Below are 23785 nucleotides of genomic sequence, written 5' to 3'. Positions count from 1 at the left end.
CAAACTTTGAATAGACAAATCAGCTCTGTGCAGTGGAAAAAAAAAAAGCTGAACCATGTTTAAATACAATAAATTCAAGAAAGAAAAGTAACTTGCTTCCAAATCCTCCACTCTTCCTAAAAGCATGTCTGTGAAAAAAATACTAGGTAAAAAGCGTGAAATGAACTAGAGTTTGACCTGGGCTGTGTTAGCGAAAAGCTGTGCTACTGTTTTGGTTAGGTTTGCAGGTTACAGGTGTGAAATGCAGGCTCTAGAGCACTACAGCAACGCGTGGAAATAAACGTGGCTGCTCAATGTGGAGGCAGAAACGGGGTGCTGCTCCTTGAGAGAGGTGTGCATGTGCTGGGGGGTGCTGGCAGCAGCAGGAGGAAGCCAGAACAATGACTGAGCCTCCACAGCTCGGTGCTGTGGTGCACTTATTACATACAACTTATCAAAAGGGTTTCAGGAAAGTCATTACCAAATAAACTAACCTATTCATCTACCCTTCTCCCCTTAAACAAGTGAATGTTTAAATTTGTTCACTAGACCAAGATTACATAGAACTGAATCAGTGTTCATAGGAGTTACAGTACAACCACCTTTAGGGAACCATAGTACAACATTTTAAACCGACTGTAGTCTTGAATATGTAATACATCCTTAGGAGTAACTAGTATAAAAAGTATCAACATCAGTGGTTTGAATATAAAAATTTATTTAAAGTCAGAGTATGCAACAAATAAAACCTACAGAAAACAGATTTTCCCATCACAATCTGTTGCTTACCAAATAATATTGTGAAAACACATTCCTTCAGTCATTATAAAGTTCTTAAAATACAAAAGAAATTAAATTTTGTAAGAAAGTCTAGTAGACCAGAGACTGCTTCTTCCAAGGTGTTTTGCAGAAACAAGGCTATCCTTCAATACATCCCACGCCATCCTCCTCCACCCATACTGCCTTGCCCATAGTATCCTCCACTATTTCCACTGCCACGACCTGCAAACAATGACACAAGGTCACGCATACATACCTTAAAGAAAGAAAAAATGGGATGGGTAATACAGAACAATTGGTTGAAGATGACAGCTTACACTAACAATACTCCAGCACCACTGCTCTTAACCAGCATTTGCTGCAGTAGCACAACGTGTTCAGAGATTCAGCTTCAAGAAACCACTGTCCCTCTTTCCCTTCTCCCGGCCCAAAGCCCAGCACCCTTGCCCCCTCTCTGTCAGGAGACATTCACACTTCCCCTCCCACACGTCAAAGAGAACTTGGACTTACTGTATCCGCCCAAGCCGTCGGGAGTTCCGTATCCGCCGCTGTAATTGCTACCCATTCCCATCCTCCCAACAGAGCCGTAACCTTGATCTGCAAAGCCAAAAGTGCAACGTTACAGGCTCTGAACTCATTAGACTTGGCAAAGCATCGGCTAAATGTGCAACTGATGCGTACCCATTCCATCTCTGCCATAGCCTCCCATTCCAGAGCCACCTCCAGCAGTGGAATTCAGGAATAGTTCAATATATCGATGCTCTGTAAGAAGCAAAAGAAGCCTCAGTTTGTATTTTGTTTCCCAGACCAGAAGCAGAGATACAAAGCAACCCCACACCCCTTTACAGGCAGGCAGCAGACACAAGGCCAGGAACAAGCGAGTCTGCAGTGGGGTAAACTGGGAAAACCTTAGGGTGGACCTGCTGCTCACAGCCCTGCCAGGCAACACGACACTCACGCATGTGATTCTTATCCTTGGACATGGCAGCTACTGCATCCTCATGTGTTACAAACTCCACATCTGCCTCTCCTGTAGCTCTTCCATCTGCTCCAATATCAATGTGAACTCTTATAGGGTTCAATGGTGAGAAAAACTAGGGAAAAAAACAAATTAAAAACCAAATCACGTTAATGCAGAATTCAAGCCAGGTACTTTTTTCCATTCCCACTGTTAGCAGTGCACTCCTTTAAATCAGCGTCATCCTACCACAAAGATTTAACTACTCATTTCTCAAGCAGTACTCAGTGGCTGTGGGACATTCAATATCAGGTCAGCCTACGTTTACAACCCATTGTTACTGCACAGCTTGGAGAGGTGCAGCTACAGAGCCTGAGCAGCTTTCTCTGAAAGCAAAGATACAAACAACTCCTGCTGACACACACTGCTTTGAGCAAGAAAATGCATTGGCATCCTGGACAAGAAAATAATCAGTTGGTTTGCATTTGCCTCTGCTTCTTCAGATTCCTCAAAGCAAGGACTCATTCGTGGAACTCAAGAAAAGCTGTCTGTCAATTGCACTGCTCCAGATCAAAGCCTGACTTTTGGCCCTTGTTGTCAGAGTCTTTACCCTAAATGAAACAATCTGGCACAAGAAAATACACCTCCAATTAAAGTAAACCAACCCACCCACAAAAGCAAACAGGCACAAGCTTAAGAACGGAGCCCTGCATATATGATACATGGGTGCAACTGGCAAGACAGCCTCTGTCCAAGCATATGCTACGCTTAAACCAGGCCTCGTATCCCAAGAAAGCTTCTTATCCAACAACACCACACCTGCACTGACACAAGAATGCATTCCCAAAATCCTGCAGATGTGCTTTCATCTGCCACCCTGGTTCTCTTATGAGAGGGACCCAGTCCTCTCCAAACCAACACAGCTCTCTACAGCCTGCCCACCCTGCCCCTCCTGAAATAAGTCTCAGGTCAACACACAAATATGCAAACTAAGCAATTGAAGCTTCAAATCTTCTGTCACTTTCACAAAATCAGATAAGCTTAAGCAAATCCTGAAGGCCTTAAAAAGAGGATACTGATTACAGCAACTGTTGTCTCTGCAATACACCTTTCACGGAAACCAAAGAGCAGAGAGTGCAAGGATTAATGTTAAATATAGCTTTGCTGACTTCTCTGGTAATCCCACCTCAGACAGCAGCTTTATTAACTTTGTGCAGCTCGTTAACTTTGTGCAGATGTAGCAGTGACTTGTTTGAGAAGGCTCCCCGAGTTTGGACTGGAACAGATCGGGACAATCCCACTGCTGGCATGAGGAAGCCCTTTCCCCCGTGGTACTTACGTTAGCAATATCGTTTTCCGTGGCTCGGAAAGGCAGCCCTCTCATGTGAACAAAATGACCGCCACCATGGAACCCTGACCCTGCATCTCCAGCTCCATAGCCATGTCCTCCCATGCCTATTGGAAAACCCAAACAAAAAAAACCCACACGCCTCTAAGATCATGAAAAGCCAAAAGTCATCGCTACTCTTCTTCTGAAAGCACTAAATTATACCAGTGAATGCACGGTGTTTACAGCTCCCATGTATCAACCCAAACCTTAACCAGAAGCCCTCCTGAGTGATCTGTTTACCTTTTCTTACGATTCCCCAATCCCCTCCCCTTTCTGAGTGGCCTTCTTTACCAAACAGCAGAATGGAACTATCACCTCTCTTGGAAATACTGTGTCTTGCAACTCGAGTAATGGGAACACCTTTTTAGACAAACTATTAATTTCTTTTACCTCTCCCATCCCTCATTCTGTCGTCATAGCCGTCGTTTCCGTAGCCATAGTTATTATAGCCACCATAATCATCAAAGCCACCATATCCTGTGCAGTGGAGAGAAGGAAAGGAGCGATTACATTACTGCTCAGAATTCACACAGCAGTGCACACACAACACTCAGTTTTGCAGTTTCTGGGCACCCAGCACTTTGCAAACAGCCTCTGTAGACTGTCAAACCTGGATTTCTGAACATGGTGCAAAAGTACATTTCTTTTTATGTAACACAGACTGAAACATGCAAATGGAAAGATCTGATTTCAATGAAAATAGCTCCCTTATTATTATAACGCTCATCTTGAACATTAAGCCACGTGTTTTGATGTATTACAAGTTTTTTTCAGATAAACACATCCAACCTAATGGGCATTACAGCTACTGCCATTTCTTATTTCTTGACAAGTATGTCAGAAACATGAAACTGCCAAGAGAACCTGTGTTCATTAGATGAACATACCACCGTCATATCCACCACCTCCTCGACGCATTCTGTCATACATACTTCCACGCCCAGCTCCATAATAACCCCCTCTTCCTCCTAATGGTCTATCATATGGTCCGGGTCGCTGTTGTCCCATCATTCTTCTTGGCATGTCAGAGAATCCTCTGATTTCGCTCTTACTACTTTTGAAGATTTCAATGTATCTAATAAAAGAGGATTTTCAAGGTACCAGTAAGAACACAAGCAGAAGCAGTCTGAATTTTACAAAAGGCCATACTACATTTTCTAGAGCTATATGTACAAGCCAATAGCAGTGACTAGAAATACCATACAACTTAAGTTTCTCCTCAAAACTGTAAGAATCTTAAGTGTATTTAAAAAAAACCCCACTTTACAGTGGCAAAAATTACTATGTGAAAGTTCTAGCTGTACAAATTAAGCTTAAAACATGTCTTTCCAGTATGAGAAGCATACTGTTGAAAAACAATGTCTGGCTATAGCAGTATTTATCACAAATTACCCTACACGAGCATGATTGAAACAATTTTCTGAGTTTAGCAAACTACCCGGTGCAATACTGTCTCCCCCACCCCCCCAAATCTACTGTATTTCCCAAGTTAACTTAGGATCAGTTACAAAAATTCTTAAAAACAGCCAATTCCCCAATGGACCCCAACCCCCCAAAAGCATTACTGACCCACAACCCCCAAAAAATAAAGATTTAACACCATCCCAAACTCTCCATCCCCACCTGTGCCCTATTCTTTCCTTGTGTTTCCCCAGAGCATTTTCTGCTATCTCCTTTGAAGCAAACTGCACGAAGGCCTCCCCTGTGCTTCTCCCCTGGTAGTCCAGCGTCAATGTTATCCCATTTGGCACGATTTCCAACCCTTTAACCCAAGGACAAATAACCCCGTCAAGGGGAACAGTGTTAAAGGCTGAAACATTCCCATCTGTAGCAAATACTTAAAGCATATCTAAACAACAACAACGAAAAAGAAAACCACCTTGTTTCCCCCATCACCCAACAATACAAGCCCACGATCTTTCATTAAACATTTATGGATTTAGCCGTATTTCTTTTCTGTTTAGACTATACAAAAAGGCAACCACCAAAACTTCAATTACACGAAGAAAATATAGCTACCGATCAAGCAATTTAACTGATCCAAATGCTAACATTCAGGTTACCCCAATATGCACGGTATGTTTCCCACCTCGACAAAATCAGATACATTTTGTGTTCTACTACATCTATGGTTATCTTCACTTCATTTACAGGGCATAAATCTTACTTCAGACAAACTAGATTAACACAATCCCTCCCCATCCACCCCATTAACAGCTATTAAACATGTACAAGACATTGTGTAAAAGATACAAAAAAACCTCTAAAGAAACCCACTACACTTCGACTATACTGGAGGTACCTTGGAAAAACTGAACAATCTCTTCTTTGCTGCAACCAAATGGCAGGCCTCGGAGTCGTACCACTGTTCCATCATTGGTTGTATCATTGGGCCCATTGTGTTTTCCAGTCCAGTCCATCTTTGATTTAATTTAAATCCTAAAAAAAACAAAACCCAGCAAAACAGAAATAAAAAACCCCTGAATGTCCGTCCACGCCTAAGTCCCTCCCTTAAAAAGAAATTCTGTTAGGTTTTGTTTATTTAGATAACTAGCATAACGGATCACGAGCTTTACTTCTGATTCGAAACTGTGCATCTAAAGGCATCCCAAGGGGATCTAAACCGCGGTACTAAGGGGATTGAAGCCCCGCACCGAGGGGATTGAAGCCCCGCACCGAGGGGATTTTAGCCCGCCGCCGGGGAGCACCGCGTGGCCGGCGGGCAGCACGTGGGCAGGCACGGCACGCAGAGCCCGGCATTTACTCCGAGTACATTTCACACCCGCCCCTTAGTAGAGCTTTGCGGGTTTTGTTTCTTCGCTTGTGTTTTCTCCTTGAAGCGTGACAGTTGAGGAAGGGGCCGGCACCACAAGGCCTTCCTTTGTCTGCCCTCAGCCGGGGGCGGCGGGAGGGGGGGGGTGTCTGTGCGTGTGACGGGGGCGTGTGAAGGGCGGCACCGCCGCCGTCCCCACAAAGGCAGCCGCCATCGCCGCCTCGTCCGGCGCGGATCCATCGCGATCCCGCCTCCCGCCGTCCTCCCCGAGACCGCGGCCCTGACCCCCCGCCTGCTCCTCGCCGCCATTTACCGCGCCTCCCCGGGGCGCCCGCCACTCGCTCGCCTCGCTCCCTCCGCGCCTCCCGCCTCGTCCCGCTGCCCACCTCTGGCCTCGGAGGAGCTGAGCTGCGCTGCGCCGCCCGGCCCGCACCCCCTCGCCGCCCCAGCGCCCCCCGCCCGCCGCTCTCCTGGGGCCGCCGCCGCCGCCCTCGGCTCCGCCGCTCAAAATGGCGGCCGCGATCGGGAACGAGGCTCCGCACCGCCTCCCCCACCCCTCCCCCGCCCGCGGGCGCGCGCCGGGCCCGACCCAGCGCCGTGCGGGCCCCGAGCCCCGACCCCCGCCGCCCTTCGCCCGCCGAGCCTCCCCCCGGGCGGGCCCCGCCGCCGCTCGCCCGGCCCGCCCCGCTCGCCCTCTCCGCTCACCGCGAGCCTCTCGCGCACCCCTGGCCGTGCCCCGGCAGCCGCTCGCGCCGGGCAGGACGCGCCTCCTCCCTCGCAGCCGAGCCGTCCGGCGGGCCCACACCTGCGCAGCGCCCACGGGCAGCGGAGCGTCCGGGCCGCGCGACTATCGCGATACCCGCGCCGCGCGCCGCCTCACACCCGCCTGGGCGGCTCCCGCGCACGCGCCACTCACGGAACGGGGGGAGAAGCGGGGGGGCCGGCGGTGGAAGGGAGCGAAGGCGCATGCGGGGTAGGGGAGGGGGCGTTCCCGCCTGTTCCTCTCGCCGCCTCCTCTGCTGAGGGGCCGCCCCGAGCGCCTGCGCGCTCCTTCCTCGGTCACGCGGCCGCCGCCGCCGCCGCTCGTTTTGGCGCCAAGCGGGAGCGCGCGCGCCCGGGCATCGCCTCACGGCGCCATCGCCTCACGGCCGCGCTGGCGGCCGGTCGGGCTCTGGAGCTTGTGTCCCTCTCAGGGCGTCCTTCTCCCTCGGCGCAGCTTTGGGAGGGAGCGAGGATGAGGAAGGTTGCCCACTGTGGGCGCACGCAATGGCTGCTCACGTCTCCTCAGCAGAGCTGCCGAGCCGGGCAGGATCCCGCCTCCCTCAGCGCGGGGCAGGCAGGGCCGGGCACTGTGGTGAAAGGGCGCGTTGAGGCCTTCAGGGGCTGGTGGTGAGGGAGGCTAAAATGTGTGTTTTAATTAAAAAAAAAAAAATCAGTGCGGGTCCCCAGGGGCGTAGAAAGGAGTCTCAATAATCAGTGTCGGCGCTAGGAAGTGACGGGATGGGATCGCTGGCTCCGCCTGCCGTCAGGAAAACATTAACTCGGAGTTCGGCTGTCGATTTAGGTTAAAAAAGGTTAGAGAGTAGTTTGCAGAGCACAGCCTGCGGCTAAACGGGTGCACAAGACAATGCAAATCCCAATTTTTACGGTTGATGCATTTACAAACCGGCCATTTTCTGGAAATCCCGCGGCAGTTTGTCTGCTTGAAAATGTAAGTTAAAAAAAAAAACCAGCTGTTTTTTGAGGTACTGCGATGACATTTGCTGTTCTGTACTTGGCGAGAACGCTCAGCACTGCATCAGACTTTGCTTTCTTTACTCGAGACTTCTCTTTTCCAGACTTGTTCTGTGGCGCCAGAATACAGAGAAATTAGCACAGAGGTGCTTTTTTTTTTCATCAAAACGATGCCATACGAGACAACATCGGAATTTTTGTGGGCTGTTAAAAATATTTTATTAAGGAATAGACTGGATTTATTTTGAGTTAAGTCAAGGAAAATGGCTTAATTTCTTCAAGAATGATCCAGAATAAAGATTCTGGAGGATTAAGAAGGATTCAGAGTGAAATCTGAAAAGTAACACTGTAAAACAGAATCAGTACTCAGTAGAAGGATTAAACTCTGGCGTGTGCTTTTTGTGTGGGTTTTCTCCCTTTTTTCTTTTTCTTTCATTTTTCCTCGTTCTCTGGAAAGAAAAAGAGCAGGTATAGACCTGGATTTGAGTCTTTTGCCATTAGTGTGTTGGGTGCAGCTTTAGCCAAGTTTAAACAAGCAGTTTTTATTGCTTCCATTTTGCATGGCAGTTTTGGTGCAGTTGACAGTAGTTCTACTCCTCAGGGTAAGCAGTTTTAAATAACACGGTTAGTTCTAACTGGTACTGATTTCTAACAGAGATAATTATTAAGAGGGATTAGAAATTTACAGAAATTTTATTGCTTGCATAGTAACGCCTGATAAAAATTGTAAATTTGAAAATAGGCATAGAGTAGCCAATGGTAACAGGTTGTAATGACAATATGAACCTTTTCCAGATATTCCTAAGTCTGTCTAAATCTCATATAAGATTGCCTGCTTTCCAGGTTATTTATTACTGGGAATATATCTCTTCAGAATTTTTGGCCCTATAAAATCTAAGTACTCTCAAAATGATCTCTGCTTTAAAATTATGAGCTTCTAATTGCATTTTTTTAATATTAATTTTACTTTATTACATTAATATATCCTGAGGCCACCTTACTTGCATGATGTCTTTGGAATGCAGACGTTTAAAAAGTTTTTTTTCTACAGTTCCTGGAAGTAAAGGCTTTAGTGTGACAGCTAAAGCTGAGATCCTAATTCAGCATTTTAGTCTAAGCTTGAAGAAAGCGTGATGCAGCCATGCAAAACAACTGTTCTGTGCTCCCTCCAGAGTCTCGGCAGATGCTTTGCAGGAAAAAATCGGGAGAAATGCAAGAAAGGCAAAACCAGTCTTTTTTGAGTTTCAGAGGTGCCACAGGATGGCAGTATTTCAACAAAGTTCCATGTTATTTAAAAAAGAAAAAAAAAGTTCTTTTTAATCACATTTTTACTCTTTTTTGTTCTGGTCTAGGATCTTTACAGTAACTGACAAAATTCTTCCTGGGATAAAGGGAATGTAACTACTGTAAAATGTTAGAATGTGGTTTAACTGCACAGATTTCATTCTGCAAGTACAGCTCTAGTGTATTGGCTGGAAGCTGTACTATGGGATTATTGCCTGAAAAGGATTAGTTATTAAAGGAAGTAATTAAAGTTAAGAGGGCACATTTTATCTCTCAGAGGCTGAGCCTGACCAGGTCCCTTTACTGCTTTATTTCACTTGAGTTTCAATATTTCAAAGATCGCATTCTCAAACCTGGTCTGACAGCATTACCGTGGGGAAAGAGCAGTGGGACATGGGCCAGGGAGAATGTTATACAATCCCTGGGGCTTGGGGATCTTGGGATCAATGTTCACTGCCTTAAATCACAGGTACTTAGTGAGCTCCAGCAGTTTGTTTGTTTGTTTTTTCCCCAGTTTGTCTCTTCTCAGCCCCTACTGGGGTGAGGTATTGTCCCACTTTCATTTTTTTTACTCTCAGAGAGTATTTTGAATTAAAACTGAATCTATGTTTTATTATGTTAGAAAATTAAAAGACTGTATTTGACAGAAAGTTTGGTTCTGCATTTTTTGGCCTGCTCTTGATTGGATTTGTTATTTCATCCCTAGGACTTGGATGAAGATTTGCACCAAAAAATTGCAACAGAAATGAACCTTTCAGAAACAGCTTTCATCAGAAAACTGAAACCTGGAGATGACTTTACCAAAAGTTAGTGGTTCTGTTTGCCCTCCAATATATCTAACAAAAGAATAGGAAGACACTCTGGGTACATTTATAAGGAATGGTGCTAATTTGTAAGACAGCAAAACAAAGTTTTGAAATTGTGATGTATCTTAAGATCATAATAAGACCATTGCATGTGGATTCTTGCAAGTGTTTGTGCTCAATTTTATTTTACAAGATAAACATATTTATTCAGAATTCAGACCATTAATGCCTTTTACTAAATAAACAAGAAAATGTTAAGCAGACGTCTTCCAATTAATATTTCCCTTATTTTTGCTAATAATACCCTGAGAGAATTCCTTATACAAGCAGAAGAATTGAGATGGAATATGCTCATTCCATATGCACAAGACTGCAAAGTGAGATGAATCTGTCTGGGCTGTTCAGACAATCATCACTGGGGTAACTGTAATGTTATTTGAGTTTGTCACAAAGTCTCATCAGGTGTCTGTGGAGCCAATACTGGAAAATACAGGTTTCTAACAGAAATTCTGGAATTCTGGAGTGATCCAAACGTCTTTAGGCTGCTCCTTTGGCTGGTTTAAATAGAGGGAGTAGACTGGTGTTTGCTGGTAGTGCATGAGTTGGGAGGAACTGGAGGGACATTGGGCAAGGTAGAAAACATCAGAGGAATATGGAGAATTCATTCAGACTCACTCTGTGGATTAATTTTCAGCTGAGTCAGCTTGCTGATCTGAATCTGCTCACTTGGCAGTTGTGTGGGAGCACGAGCCAGGGAGCTGGGACTCCACTAGTCTGGACTTAGATTCCAGGTTAAGGAGCCATGGTTTATCATCTTTGTTGTTTGATGGATTGTACAGGGAGTAGGATTTTGTATAGTCTCTGTAATTAAAAATATTAAGGATAGTAGTAACTGTAAGGATAGTGTTTTTATGGTAATTATTCACTTGAAATGCATCTGCAAAAGCTACAGGAAACCACGTATCATACACATGTGTTCCAAAATTTTTAAACAGGAAATAGGAATATGATTTTTAGTGAAATGAAGGGTTAGTAGACATTAGAGACTTTTACCAGACTTGTGGTTTAAGCAAAATAAATCATAACTGAGCTGACTCCAGTACAGGTTCCATTTTACCAACAAAACCATCCATGACCTCAATGGTAACCAGACCTGCAGGTGTATACAAATCATGGCTGTGCCTTTGCAGGATTTCACAATACACAAGGGCATGAAGACTTTATCTTCTAAATAAGATCTGTTTAGGATAAAGAAAAATCTGTGCAGCATGCAAAGGTTGTTGAGCTGATTCAAAAGGGATGGCTATTCTTAAAAATCCGTGTGAAATGGGTACCTAGAAGTGTGTTTGGGAGCAGAACTGATTGTAACATGCATTTTGATTAACTGAAACATTAAAAACTCTTTAGATGTTGAGATAAAATGAAGAAATAGACTTTTCCCACTTAATAGCACTAACTGAATTTTATTTTTTCAAGGTTCCTGCTTTGGGCTCAGGTGGTTCACCCCAGCCAATGAAGTTCCTCTCTGTGGTCATGCTACTCTTGCATCAGCTGCTGTGTTATTTCATGTACAAAGTAGGTTTACAATCTATGTATTACTAAAACTTTTTAGAACATTTACTTCTAATTAACACCTCTATTTTTTAGGTAATTAAACACTCAGAACATCTATAGAACACAAATGGAGATACCCTGGGTATTGCCTTTTACTACTGCTCTGTAGTTACAAGCCTGTGCTCTGTGATTCCAATGCCCTGCTATTACTCTTGTTTAAGAATAAAGTGCTAAATATGCAAACATCATCTGGGAGAGGTACAGGAGGATTTGATGGGTAGAGAGTATTGCTCTTTCTATTGAAAGGACATTCCCATGCATTCCCATGCAGGAGTAGTGGTTCCCTGACAATTGCTGTGTTTATTAGCCTCAGCAGATTTATTGAGTTAGTTGGGAATTTTGCCCAGAATACAGAGTTACTCTAGATATGTTTGAGTGCATAACTATCTTTTTTTTTTTTTCTGAACTACTCCCAGGGCTGTAATAATTTAGATTAAAATTCTTTTGTTTGATAATGTTGTAATGTTCTCTCTCTAGAAAATACAAATTCAGTTCTCACATTTGTGACACTGAGTGGGGAATTAAAGGCCAGACAAGTGAAAGATCATATTGTCCTGGACTTGCCACTTTACACAGCCTATCCCCAGGTTAGTCAAAGTTTTATTCATGATAGGCTTTCAAGGAAAGTGTTTTGTTTGCATGTGTATGTCAGTATATGTGTCTGTCTGTAGTTTCCTATACTGCATTTATTTACAGTGTGTGTTTTTATTTTCTTCAGGAACTTAAGGAAGTAGAAGAATTAATAAAGGTAAAAGAAGAATCCATCAGAATCCATTGTATTAGAAAAAACATTTATAATAGCTTTGCTTATTTTTATATATTAAAATGGCTAAAAAATGGTGACAAGGCACTGCTCGAGGCACTCCTGAATTTGAAACACCAGACTTCAAAGCTCTCAGTAATGAGTCAGTAGGTCAGGGAGTGTAATTCTCCAAAATGCTGCAGCTGAACCTGTGTCTCCCACTACCACTGACCCAAGTGTCAATATTTATTTCAATAATAAAGGGCATTTTCAGCCCTTTGTGTGCATAAGAGGGCAGTCTGTGTCCTTGCCCTCCTCTAGGTCTTGGATTTCTTCCCAAATTGGCATATGTGGGGCTTGTGACTCCCCCATATCCATTCATGCACTCGGTGCCTTTGCTTTTCCTGTACTTGAGGGTTGCATGGAAGACCTTGCATAAGCCCTCTTCTAGCAGGGAATGTTCTAGCTACAGAAATGCTAAGGAAATAATATTTTATATTCAAGTGATGCTGGGTTTTTTCTGTTTCCTTTTCATTTTCCACCAGGCAGCTGTTGGTGACATGATTGTTCAAGATGTTCGTTACTCTCCCGACACAAAGAAGCTCTTAGTCCGCCTCAGTGATACTTATGAAAGGTGTCTTACACTCTCTTAATGTTATTAATCAAGGATGCAGAAATTGAGTTGGCCTGTTTAATCTCTATTCCTTCCATACTAGGCTCTTTTATCTGGTTTTAAATCAGGTGGAGATTAAAAACATCTGATGTAAATTTCTGTGTAAAGTGGTTATTTTATCTTTTAGTACGAGCTTATTGAAGCTGCAAAGCCAAATAAGATCATTCTGAAATCTGTCTTCAAGAGAAGGAGGTGTAGGAAACAGTTTTAATGATGGTGTATTTTTCTCATCCATCTGAGTCTAAAGATGATCCAGTAACCTGGCAGGAAACTGGGAGTCCTGCTTCAGTCCAGGGCACACTGACAGAGAATGCCAGGGGTTCTTCCTTCCATGGACTGTAATCTGCTTACACGTGCTTAACAGCACCATAAGTAGCTTTAGAGAGGAAATTCCAATTCAAATTATCCAAAGCATTTGTTAATCTCGTTTGAATTTCAAATTGTTAATTCAGGAATGATTTAGGTACATACTGCCAAAGCATAGCTGCTTTAATCAGGTCAAATTACTATTATTACAAACTTGAGGTTTGGCCTAACTAGTGGTTAAAGTCTGGGGTAATGGGGAAAAAGAAATATTCTCAGCTGAGTACTTAGAATTTCACTCTTTCAGACTGTTTTTTAGGGGGGTATCAGCCAGTTGTAGACTGCTTTAGAATGCCATGAAGAGCTGAATGATGCTAGGTATTTGCCTGCTCTTGAAAGGAGGTGGAGCACTTGGCACATTTTGTAGTGAGGCAATAATTCTTTCAGTGATTAAAAATGTTGAAACAAAGTGTGATTTTTAAAAGTTTTTTTCTTTTTATTGCTATTTCAGGATGTTCTCTTTTCAGAAATTAATAGGAAATGCATGTTTTGAGGTTTTTTCTCTGCTCATTCAGAGTGTATGAGGTTCAAGGTGATTTTATGTCAAATACCATTGGGAGGACAAAGCTAGGAATCTTGTCTCCTCTAATATTTTAGGGCTGGTTTGGAACTGTAGAGAAGATGATTCTATAGCTTTATTTTTCTTTTCAATGCTTACATTGATGTAAAATGAAGAATGTGGGCGATTAAAATTTCAATTTTTTATTAAAATTTCGATTTTCAATTTCATTCAAATACGTTCAAGGTCTGTGTTGGAAGACTTGAAAGTGAGTGCACAACGATTTTTGTCAGCTGAAAAGACAGGAAAAGTGAAAGGACTCATTCTCACTGTTAAGGGAAATTCCAGTGGAACAGGCCATGATTTTTACTCCAGATATTTTGCACCTTGGTATGGAGTTCTGGAAGACCCCGTTACAGGTATGTGTTTCTATGACAAGCAACTCGTACTTTTGTTTCAGTTCATTTAAAAAGTTCTTACTAAAATTAATCTGTTTTTGTACTTTGGAGTCTCCTATAAATCATTGGTTGATATGGGTAGCAGGAGTGCTCATGAAACAGAAAACTTTGATGACCGAGGCCACCTCATTCAGAAAAAAATCAACTCAGCTCTTGCTATCATTAGGTCAGATATTCTCGAGTCTTTTTCAGATCTTTTCCCTCAAGTATTCCAATTAGAGAAAAGTGAGAGACTAGTTCAGTACTGGATGAGTATTGCAGGGAAAATTTATATCCACTTCTTTTGGTGTTCTTTTTTTTTTGTGGTGCTTTGGATTTTTGTTTGGGTTTTTTCCCTGTGCATTTCAGCTGAGACCATCCCTAGTTTCATGACTAGGAATTTGTTTCGTTTACTGCTGCTGTTCTCAGGCCTATGAGAGCTCAGCTGGCTGCATGCTCAGGGCAGCGAGACATGTCTGTTCTTCTGATGTTGTACTCACTGTGGTGATGATTGCTGCAGGATGGTGTCCTTTGCTGAGGTAACATTTAATTATTAGCCTGCTGAGAGTTGTGGCTAATGATGATGCCCTCACCTAGCAAGATTTCCATTGAAAATGGAAGATATGGAAGTAATACTGCTTTACCATGAACTGAAATTATAAAGCCTTAAGTTCTGGCTGCTGTGCAAACTCTGTAGGGTTTTTTTTACCCTAAACACACGTGGCACTTGATTTATGATATTTACATTTTGACTATGCTTACTCTGTAAAGTGGTGATTATAATTTAATTCTGTACTTTGTTTTCCAATTTATTTTAAGGATCTGCTCATGCTGTTTTAAGCAGCTACTGGTCAGAGCAGCTGGGGAAGAAAGAAATGCTTGGTAAGATAAACTGTTTTATTGCAAAGCTGTTAATTTATGTAAATCTACTCACTAGAAAAGGTTGTATTACTACTGCAATCCAAACTGTAACAATAACTCCCTATCCATTTACTCAGGATGAATAGAATGTTATGCAATATTTTGTGTGTGAGGTAATCTTTGAGAAATTGCTTTCTTTCCTATCCACCACCATGACACATCACGCCCCAGGGAGTTTGAAGTGTCGGTTTCTGGATCATAACTCTCTGCAGTCGGTTTTTGATCTTGGATTTTAGTTCTGATGGCCTTTCATCATAGCTGAAGCTTGGTGAACCTCAGGGGATGTCGTCTATGTGTTTTGGTTCAATCAGTGAGATATGCTTATTAGATCACATCTTTGTTATTAACCAAGAAACCTAAGAACATGGTGGGAAAAAAGCCAAGAGAAGCTGTTAACATGACAGTGCTAGATGAGGAGGTGTTGGGTGACTCCTTGCTTCTCCTGTTCTAGTGCTTTGCAGGGAACAGAAGAGCAAGAGAAGCAATACAAAATACCCTCAGCCCCACAAAGGGGACAGAGGGCAATTCTGCACACAAGCCTCTGGTCACATTTAGTTTAGAACAGAGGTTGGCTACTTGATCTAATAAGGTTCTTTGTGCATAAAACTAAACACTTTTCCAAACAAACAGCTACCCTGAGTATATGCCTTCCTTCATTTGGTCAGATGAATCTCAGAATGAATTTTCTTGAGCATGGTAAGTCTTTAAAGGATCCACCATGAACAGGACCTTCTCCATCACAGACTGAAGGAAAGATTTAACATTCTGTCCCAAAGATCTTGTATTTGCATTTACACCACACAGTATCTGTGACAGCTTAAATTATGTTAAGCTAATGTGGGGGGGAAATCTCAATATATTTTCTGAAGATGAAAAACTGTCTTTGGTAACGTGTCCTTACGGACCGGCCCGTTTCTCAGGAGATTTTGACATTTTTGGATGAGAAATTTGGACCCTCCACACCATCTACAGACAGTGCTTCTTGAAGTACTCAAATAGAATTCTTTCTGTACTTAAAACTGACACTTTTTGCCTGTTTTGCATTTTCATGTATTTTGTATGTACTGTCCCATTTCTGCTTTTAGAGAAGCTAGCTCAAGCAGCCACGATTACAATTGATATTGTAATCAGCTTCTCCATTGTGTTTAGAACAAAATAAAATCCTGTCTGTCCACAAGATAGGTTTGTGTTGTTTTTTTAAAAATTCATATTCCATGCATGTACGTCCTCAAACTTCTGTGGTAGAAATCATACAAAACTGTTTCAAACAGGACAAGTTAAATTGATGTATGTTTATGAATTTCCCTTACCTGTGTCTATCTGAGAGGTATCAGGTAGTACTGGGCAAATTCTGTTACTAATGAGATTATTTGGAAAAGGTAGATGGCATTCAAGGACATTCCATATCACCAAATATTAATAAATAAGAGAGGCTTTGGACTTTTTAGAAACCTCTGTGGTAGCTTCTGTAATATCCGATACTTTGCAAGAATAAAGGAAGAATTTCTTCCATAAAATGAAGGATCTGTTAGTTCCCAAATAGATTACATATAAAATAATATAAAAATAAGGAACATTAAATCTATTGTCAGATCTCTCTGGCTGTTGAGGCCTTTAGGAGGGGTCAGCTGCAGCTCTGCTGAAGCATCAGACTTAATTTCCTGTGTTTGGGTTCTCTTCCTACTTTTTTTAGACTAAATTGTTGAACAACAACCACCCCCACCAACTACAAAGAGAATTTTCCAGTACTTTTAAAAGGTGAAATACATTATGATCTTTTCTTGAAGCTGGGTACATGTCCTTGGATTTAAGCTGCTGGTTAAATCAGAGTTTTGTATCAGTCCTTTCTTTCATTTGAGGAGTCTCTGCAATGTGTACAAGTTATAATCTCTCAGATGTATGGACTTTCCCAGTTGCTAGTGAAGGCAGTGTATAACAGCTCTTCACAATGTTGTCATATTTCTAAGGTAACATTTATAAACCTGCATGAGGAATTCCATACAACCAGACAAATTAGAGATTATTACAAATTAGTGTGATGGGACAGGGCTTATCCAGGACAGTTTTTATCTCAGGTTAAGTTAGGGGAATCTTGCTATACAAGACATTTTCATATTCAGACAGCTGAAGTATTAATTTGTGGGGAAATTTGTTTCTAATTACTGCCTTTAACTTCTGTTTCCTTCCAGTACTGAACAGGTTTATAGCATTTAAGGGGGGCAGAAATGAAACAAAAATTGCCACCAACGTTACCACCACCACCAAAACACATAAAAAGACAGAAGTTGCTTTGTTAAGATACAGTAAATCTACCTGTATTTAAATTTTTGCTAATTTGAATTCTCATGAAGTCAAGAGTTTTCATTTCCGCTTTCATCTTTTCCAAGTAATCTCAGCATACAGATTGACAACATCAGATTTGTGCACAAATGTAACATTTCTTCAAAGGAGAGGTGTTTCTCTTCATCAATCACCAGATCTGTCCATCTTCTTTCTTAAGATAAAAAAAAAAGTCTTGGAGGTCTTCACTTAGGTTAAGGAACAAGTGCTTCTTTCAGCATTCCTCTATAGGGTTTAGAAATTCAAAGAAAATACTAGTGATTTCTTTAAATATTATTACAAGAGTGCCACTTCTTCCTGAGTTGATGTCATTCTGATGACATTATGAAGAAAAACCATTAGTCCTTAAATTCATTAAGCAGGGATCATTTGGCTCCATCTAGGCTGGAAAGAAGCTCCAAAACAACAGGATAATGTTTGTACAAGGCCAGCAGCTGCTGGGTGAGTGCAGGGAGTGTGATACTGTGATATCAGCATATTCAACCTCACGGGCCTGGTGGCTGCTCCTAAACTTCCCTGTGTGTCAGGTTAACCACAGAGGAGCCCAGGGCACTGTGAGTTCAGCTGCTAAATGTTGTTTGTACATTGTACATACTTGTTTTCATAGAAGATAAGTATAAAATCTATATAGTATGAGATATTTCTGGTAAATACAAGCATGGAAAATCATGCAGCAGCTTTGTGATTTAAAAGGTGAGTGCACTTCAGAGATGCCTGAATGCCTCCAGTGGCACTGCTGTTCAATGAAATCCTCTAGGTATTGAAATGTTTTGTGCAGGCCTGTTTACTCTTGGGCACAGAGTGAAACATCAGTGCTTTTGGGTGAGACAAGGAATAGATCAAGTATTATTTTCATAGAAGCTTGGCTAAAAATTTCTTTTGTGGGTTATTTTTTGTTTTTGTTCTACTTTGGAAGTTTCTTTAAAAGCAAAATAAAATGGACCAATATCAAAACAATTTTAGTAATCCTGACATGAAAGAGCTAGAGTTTGAACATTTAAAGAAGAAAAAACCAAACCCAAACAACCTTTGAAGTATTGAATAATCTCTTTTATTTAAATCTGCTATCATTTGAGAGTGGAAAAGCTTAGGTGTGTCTCCACACCTGGGAGTAATAATTGATCAATTTTAGCTGGCCTGAGTCTTTAAGAGTCTAAAATACTCAGTTGAAGCATTACTGCATTCAGAGATGGTGTCCTGACAAGTTAAAAACAACCCATGGTTCTGTAAATGGAAAAGAACAGAAAGTATCAGTATCAGATAAATAGTTCCTGTTTCCTCTCTTTTGGAGTGCTTGCTTTGTCTGAGAATCTAATCTGATCAAAGAAGAGCTTTCTTAGCAGCAGTGGCTGAGAAATAGTTTTAAAGCATACAGCAATATGCCATCAGAGAGCCTGTGCTCTGTTGGCATCTGGATACAATCTCTACCCAATTTATCAATTGTGGGTTTGAGAGGAAAAATGTGCCCTTTAGCTTTGGACAACTTCTGGAGCAGTTGGGAGTTCATTGAGTCGGGAGGCTGAACATTATTCCCTCTTCATCCATTTAGAGCCTTTCAAAAAAGCAACTCTACTCAAAACTCAAACCTTTTCTAAATGCCATCTGAACCAGACCATTTTCTGGTCAAGTCGTGCAACTAAAATGGGACTGCTGGAACAAGTTAGAGGCTCCATGTGCTAAGTGAACGTCATCCCACCTGTGTGTGGCTCAACAGCTCAGGCAAAAGCTTAATCCTCTAAGCAATTACAAGCAGGAGGCTGTTTCTACTTCAAGTTTATCTGCTTGTATTAAATTATGTCTTCAAGATTCTAGAAATCAGTATCTGTTGCTGCCTGTGTAAGGATTTGGTGTCAGTTTGTGACAGCTGAGGCAGCATCTGTGTTTCTTTGTAGACTTTTCCCACTGCCTTTGTGAGCTTATTCACCCCTTAGCCAGGCAGATTCTTTGGATGCAATGTCAACTTTGGGAGTTCAGTGCCGGTTAAATGGTTATTCATTCTCATGCAGATAATGCTTGGTGTTCTTCCTTCTTCCCCCCAAAATGTGTATCTCATGAAGGGAGGATTCAAGACTTCTTAGATACACAGAAGAAACTTAATTTGCTACAACAAAGCAAACTACACTTCACTACTAGTATTAGTTAGCAGTTTTGTCATAGGCAAGGTCTAGTTTGAAATACATCCTCAGCTGACCTTCATCCCTAAAGGCAATTCCTCCAGGGTCTCCCTGGTGCACTGTTTGCCCTGGTGCTGCTTGCTTTCTGCAGCCAGAAGCCTCCTTTCCTCGAGTTTTCATGGATTTCTAAATAATTTGTGATACACACTAGTTTTTAACTCTGGGTTCTTGTTTCTGTTTAGCTTTTCAATGTTCCCGCCGTGGAGGAGAGTTGAAGATTTCCGTGCGCACTGACGGAAGAGTTGACATTGCGGGGCAAACTGCTGTTGTGTTAAAAGGAAACCTGACTTTCTGAAAGAACTGGCACTAATCTCCCTCTTCTCTCACTAATCTTTAGGTTACTCTGATTATGCTGATTTTATCTCAATTCTGGGCAGTGAATTAACAGAATAACAGCAGTACTATTCTCAAAAGGCTTTGATTACTCATTGTCCATTCTTAAAAATTGCTTGGAAGTACTTCTGATCTTCAAGATCCTCGGTATTCTTCACTTCCATCTTGCCACTTCCTATGGACACTGACCTTTGAAAGTGTTCAAGTGCAGCTGTCTTGTTTTTCTGCTTTTAAATTATTTTTCTCTTTATTTCCAAATTCCATGCTAAAAGCCCTTACTGCTTCCTGGACTAAACTGTAAGCATCTGTCTGAGAATTGAAATTTCATGAAATCTGAATTAATAAAAAAAAATAATTTTTTTTTCAGCTGTATATTGAAATGACAGCCATGGTCATTAACTTGCTTGAATTAAATGATGAAAATATATAAATGGTTTAGAAATGTGCCTTGTGGTTCTCTTTTATGAACAGTATTTTGCAAAGTTGAATGGTATTGTCTTTGATCGTAGCACTGCTGCTTAGTCAATAGTTTTAATTAAAGGTTTAGAAGACAGGTTTAACAGATTGACCTTGTGATGTACATAAAGCTGATTAAGATCTGAAATTTATTGGTTGAATTATTTGGTGCAGCAATGTCAATTATTTTTCAATACCTGAAGATTTTCTCCTAAACTGAAAGTTTCTTCTATAATCTTCATGAAGTGTACTGCTTCAGATTTTGTTATCATGATGTGGTCTTTCCCTGGATTTGTTGGGAATCCAGAACTTTCAGTTACTCTAGCTGAAACTGTTTTCCCTTTCAAGTAACCTCTGTTTTAAGCTTTGCTTTGGTTCTTTGCAATATTTCAGTGTGATGTGTTTTGAATTCAAAAGTCAGTCTAATAATATGGGAACAGTTGGTTGTCATCCCGTTACAAATCATGAGGAACTTAGTTGTGCCAAGTTCCCTTTTTTCCATTTATTATGAATTTTATCAGAACTTGTTACTTACACCTTACTTAAGTCCAAGTAGCTGCACAAGTAACAGCATGAGAATCTTAATTTAAGTAGAAAGTTCTATCTCCTGCAGCTACAAAGAACATACCAAAAATGTGATTTTAATGCACTACTCAGCTCAGGGGCTAGGTGGCAAGCAGAAGGAGTCTCCAAATGGAAATGCACCTTCTTCTCCTGTATTCAGTCCTGCTGAAGTTGGTGGAGCTGCAGTATGATTTATAAACATGGACTCGTGGTCAGATGACAGCTGTGGAGGCAGCAGGGCTGCTGTGGCAGCTTTAGGCCTGGCCTCCTCTCCTCACAGCTCGGATTGTGCCCTGTCTGCCATGGGACATGGACCACACTTGGGGTGCTGCATTGAATTCTTCCTCTGGCTCATAATCAGAGATGCTTGTGGGAAAAAAACCTTCCTTAGCAATATAAATGACCTAAAGAACCAGTTATTGTTCATCTATCCACATTTAACAAATAGTACAATTATTTCTGTTACTCAAGAGGACTGATAATGAACGAGCCCCATACATTTTAAAGAGATTTGTTATCTAAGTTTCCTGACCAAACTAACATCTTTGCTGCTTAAAGCATTTTTTTTTTATATACTTTACTACTACTTTGTCTCTATTTCTTTTCAGGATAGAAAAATCACCAGAGCTCAGGTGGGAGGCTATGCAGTAATGTGTTTGTAATCAACATATTAGTTAATCAGCCATGATTTATTAATGATGAATTAATTATACCTGATTGTGCAGTTCTGCTGCCTAAATGGAGCTTTAAAGGAGTTATTTTATTAATCATCGTTGTCTAATTGCAGACACTTACAGAAAGATTGCTAATTAAACATGCAACCATATGCAAAACAAGTAAGGCTGCTGAGAGTGGCAAGAAAAAGAGCACTTATTTTCTGAGGAGCAACTTTATTCTCATGAAATATTGTGTAGCTGACCTGGTGATCTTGATTATTCACTAAGACTTATTTTAATGTATTGCACATTTTCAGTTAACAGTAAAGGAAATCGGTTGTTGGTGACAAATTCTGTCTTCCAATACAAAAAATAGGTTGTGCAAACTTTAAGATTATTTAGAACTTGTGTGGCTTTGTTTCACATCTTTTTGCAAAGGATTTGTTCAGTGTTTCTGGTGCAGAGGATTTGCAGAACTGTTTTGTGCTGCTTTCTTAATTAAGACTGGTGGCATAGAGATGTGTTGAACCAAGAGCAAATTACGTGAAGGGAAATACAATTCCAAAAATTCCTGTTCATTTGAGTGTTAGTTATTGTGAGAGTGTCCAACAGAACCTTCAGCAGCCCAGACATGAACATTGAAACACCCATTTGTTTATTTTGCTTCTTTGGCATGCACCTCTATAGCTCATGTAGGGGCCAGGAGGAAAGCACACAGCCATGAGGAAGGAGGCAAAACTAGAAACATTAGTGAGCAGCAAAAACCATACAAGTTTATTGCTGTGGAAATGAATGTAGAGCTAAAAGGGATGTAAAGAAAATGGGAAGTCATTTTTTTTTATTCAATAAGCCATTTAACATGTTTGCTTAAAGGAGTCGTGAAAATACTTTGCATTTCTTTTGCGTTATTTAGATGAGAATAGACAGAAAACATACATTGAAAATTGTTATTAAATTTGGGAAATTTTGCAAGAAGAGGAAATTAAAGATTTCATGAATGGGCACACAGCAAGAGGTCATAGAAAGGAGCCATGTGTTCCATAAGGGATGGGAAGGGAAATTAGCAACAGATGAGGCAGTTATTTCTGGGAAAGGAAAGATTTCTTTGTCTCAGTATTCATCAGAGTGACAGGGAAACACGCCGGGAACAGAGAGAACCTTCCCAGAAGTAAAAAAAACCCAAAAAAACAACCCTAAATTAAAATAAAGGGTGATGCTTGGTCAGGTAAAAATTAAATTAATTCAATTAAAAACTGGAAAATATGCCAATTAAGCACATTTTATTCTCACATCTATTTTTTCCCCCTGAGGAGTAAATCTGTCTTGAAATTAATTAAGAGACTTAAACAAAAACACAGAACAAGGGATTTTTCTCAGTTGCTGAGTCACTGTCCTTTTATTTCCTGAAGTTTACTGCAAACCATAAATAAAAATTTCCAAAGAGCAGGAAAGTGAAAGAACAAAACCCAGCATGTGACCAGATAGTCCATAGTGTGTATGAGTGCCCATCCCACCAAGCTCAACTCAGGTGGGAAATTCCAGCTGGAATTCTTGAATTTTTTTGATGTTTCAGAAAGCTTCCTTTCTTCATAATTAGTTAAGTCTGTGAACAAAAATAAATTATAATCTTAATGACTAGGATAATTTCAGTCACCCTTATTCAGGAAGAAATGGCTCATCCCTGAACAATATAATTCTGTTTTAAGAACAGACTTTTGGGCTTTATTATGTTTATGTGTTGCAGTTTTCTGAAGATGTGTCTGATTGATTTCCATATTTAACATCACAGCCTCCTTTCTTAACTGTGTTTTTAAGGATTATGGGCATTAAAACTTTCAAAAACCTTTCAGCAGTTTGTTAATAGCAAAAATGAACAAAGTACCCTCTTAGTAACAAACTGCAGGCACTTCTCAATAAAGTTACAATTTCAGCAGAAAAAAAACCGTAGATTAAAAGGGAACACCTGCTCCTGTAAATTACTGTGCTGCAGGTACCAACCCAGGAGACTCTGCAGATGGTTCTGTATTTGCAAACCTGACCTCACCACCCCTTCATCAATCTCTCACCGATTGATTCTCTCCAGAGCAGAACACACCATATCCCAAGGTACCAGAAGACGCCTTTGAATTAAATTAGTTGCAGGCAGAATAGCAGTTAATTGGTATTTCTGTTTCATTTTGGAAGTTCTAAACAAAGGATTTGATTCTCTTATCAAGCATTAGCACTGACTGAAGAGCAGTACAGCCAGTTCCAGGAAGAGCTCCAGAGGGAGCTGTACTTCAGGAGGTGTAGTCTTTGCTACATTCCCA

General features: G+C 41.2%; 2 protein-coding genes across 7 annotated transcripts; one reads left to right on the top strand and one right to left on the bottom strand.

The window, feature by feature from the left end:
* Positions 1–680: 680 nt before the first annotated feature.
* Positions 681–6762, bottom strand: HNRNPH3 (heterogeneous nuclear ribonucleoprotein H3). 6 transcript variants are annotated; one of them, XM_058841699.1, is made up of 10 exons: positions 6586–6762; positions 5410–5546; positions 4731–4869; positions 4040–4182; positions 3498–3584; positions 3057–3172; positions 1718–1853; positions 1441–1521; positions 1270–1356; positions 681–981 (listed from the first exon to the last, which is right to left on the bottom strand). In XM_058841699.1, the coding sequence occupies exons 2-10, from the start codon at positions 5525–5527 to the stop codon at positions 905–907; spliced, it is 984 nt and encodes a 327-aa protein (XP_058697682.1). In that variant the 5' UTR covers positions 5528–5546; positions 6586–6762; the 3' UTR covers positions 681–904. The 6 variants fall into 6 exon arrangements, with proteins under 6 accessions (XP_058697682.1, XP_058697679.1, XP_058697680.1 ...); XM_058841696.1 differs by having other exon boundaries at positions 3995–4182; positions 6586–6761; XM_058841697.1 differs by having other exon boundaries at positions 3995–4182; positions 6604–6740.
* Positions 6763–7452: 690 nt separating this feature from the next.
* PBLD (phenazine biosynthesis like protein domain containing) lies at positions 7453–20289 on the top strand. Its single transcript, XM_058841702.1, has 9 exons — positions 7453–7591; positions 9605–9704; positions 11181–11279; positions 11796–11905; positions 12037–12066; positions 12606–12694; positions 13842–14014; positions 14852–14914; positions 19650–20289. The coding sequence occupies exons 1-9, from the start codon at positions 7508–7510 to the stop codon at positions 19760–19762; spliced, it is 861 nt and encodes a 286-aa protein (XP_058697685.1). The 5' UTR covers positions 7453–7507; the 3' UTR covers positions 19763–20289.
* Positions 20290–23785: the final 3496 nt, after the last annotated feature.

The sequence above is a fragment of the Poecile atricapillus genome, chromosome 6 (genome assembly GCF_030490865.1).
Source record: "Poecile atricapillus isolate bPoeAtr1 chromosome 6, bPoeAtr1.hap1, whole genome shotgun sequence".
Lineage (NCBI taxonomy): Eukaryota > Metazoa > Chordata > Aves > Passeriformes > Paridae > Poecile > Poecile atricapillus.
The sequence above is the reverse complement of the archived record's forward strand: the minus strand, read 5'-3'. Positions and strand labels throughout refer to the sequence as shown.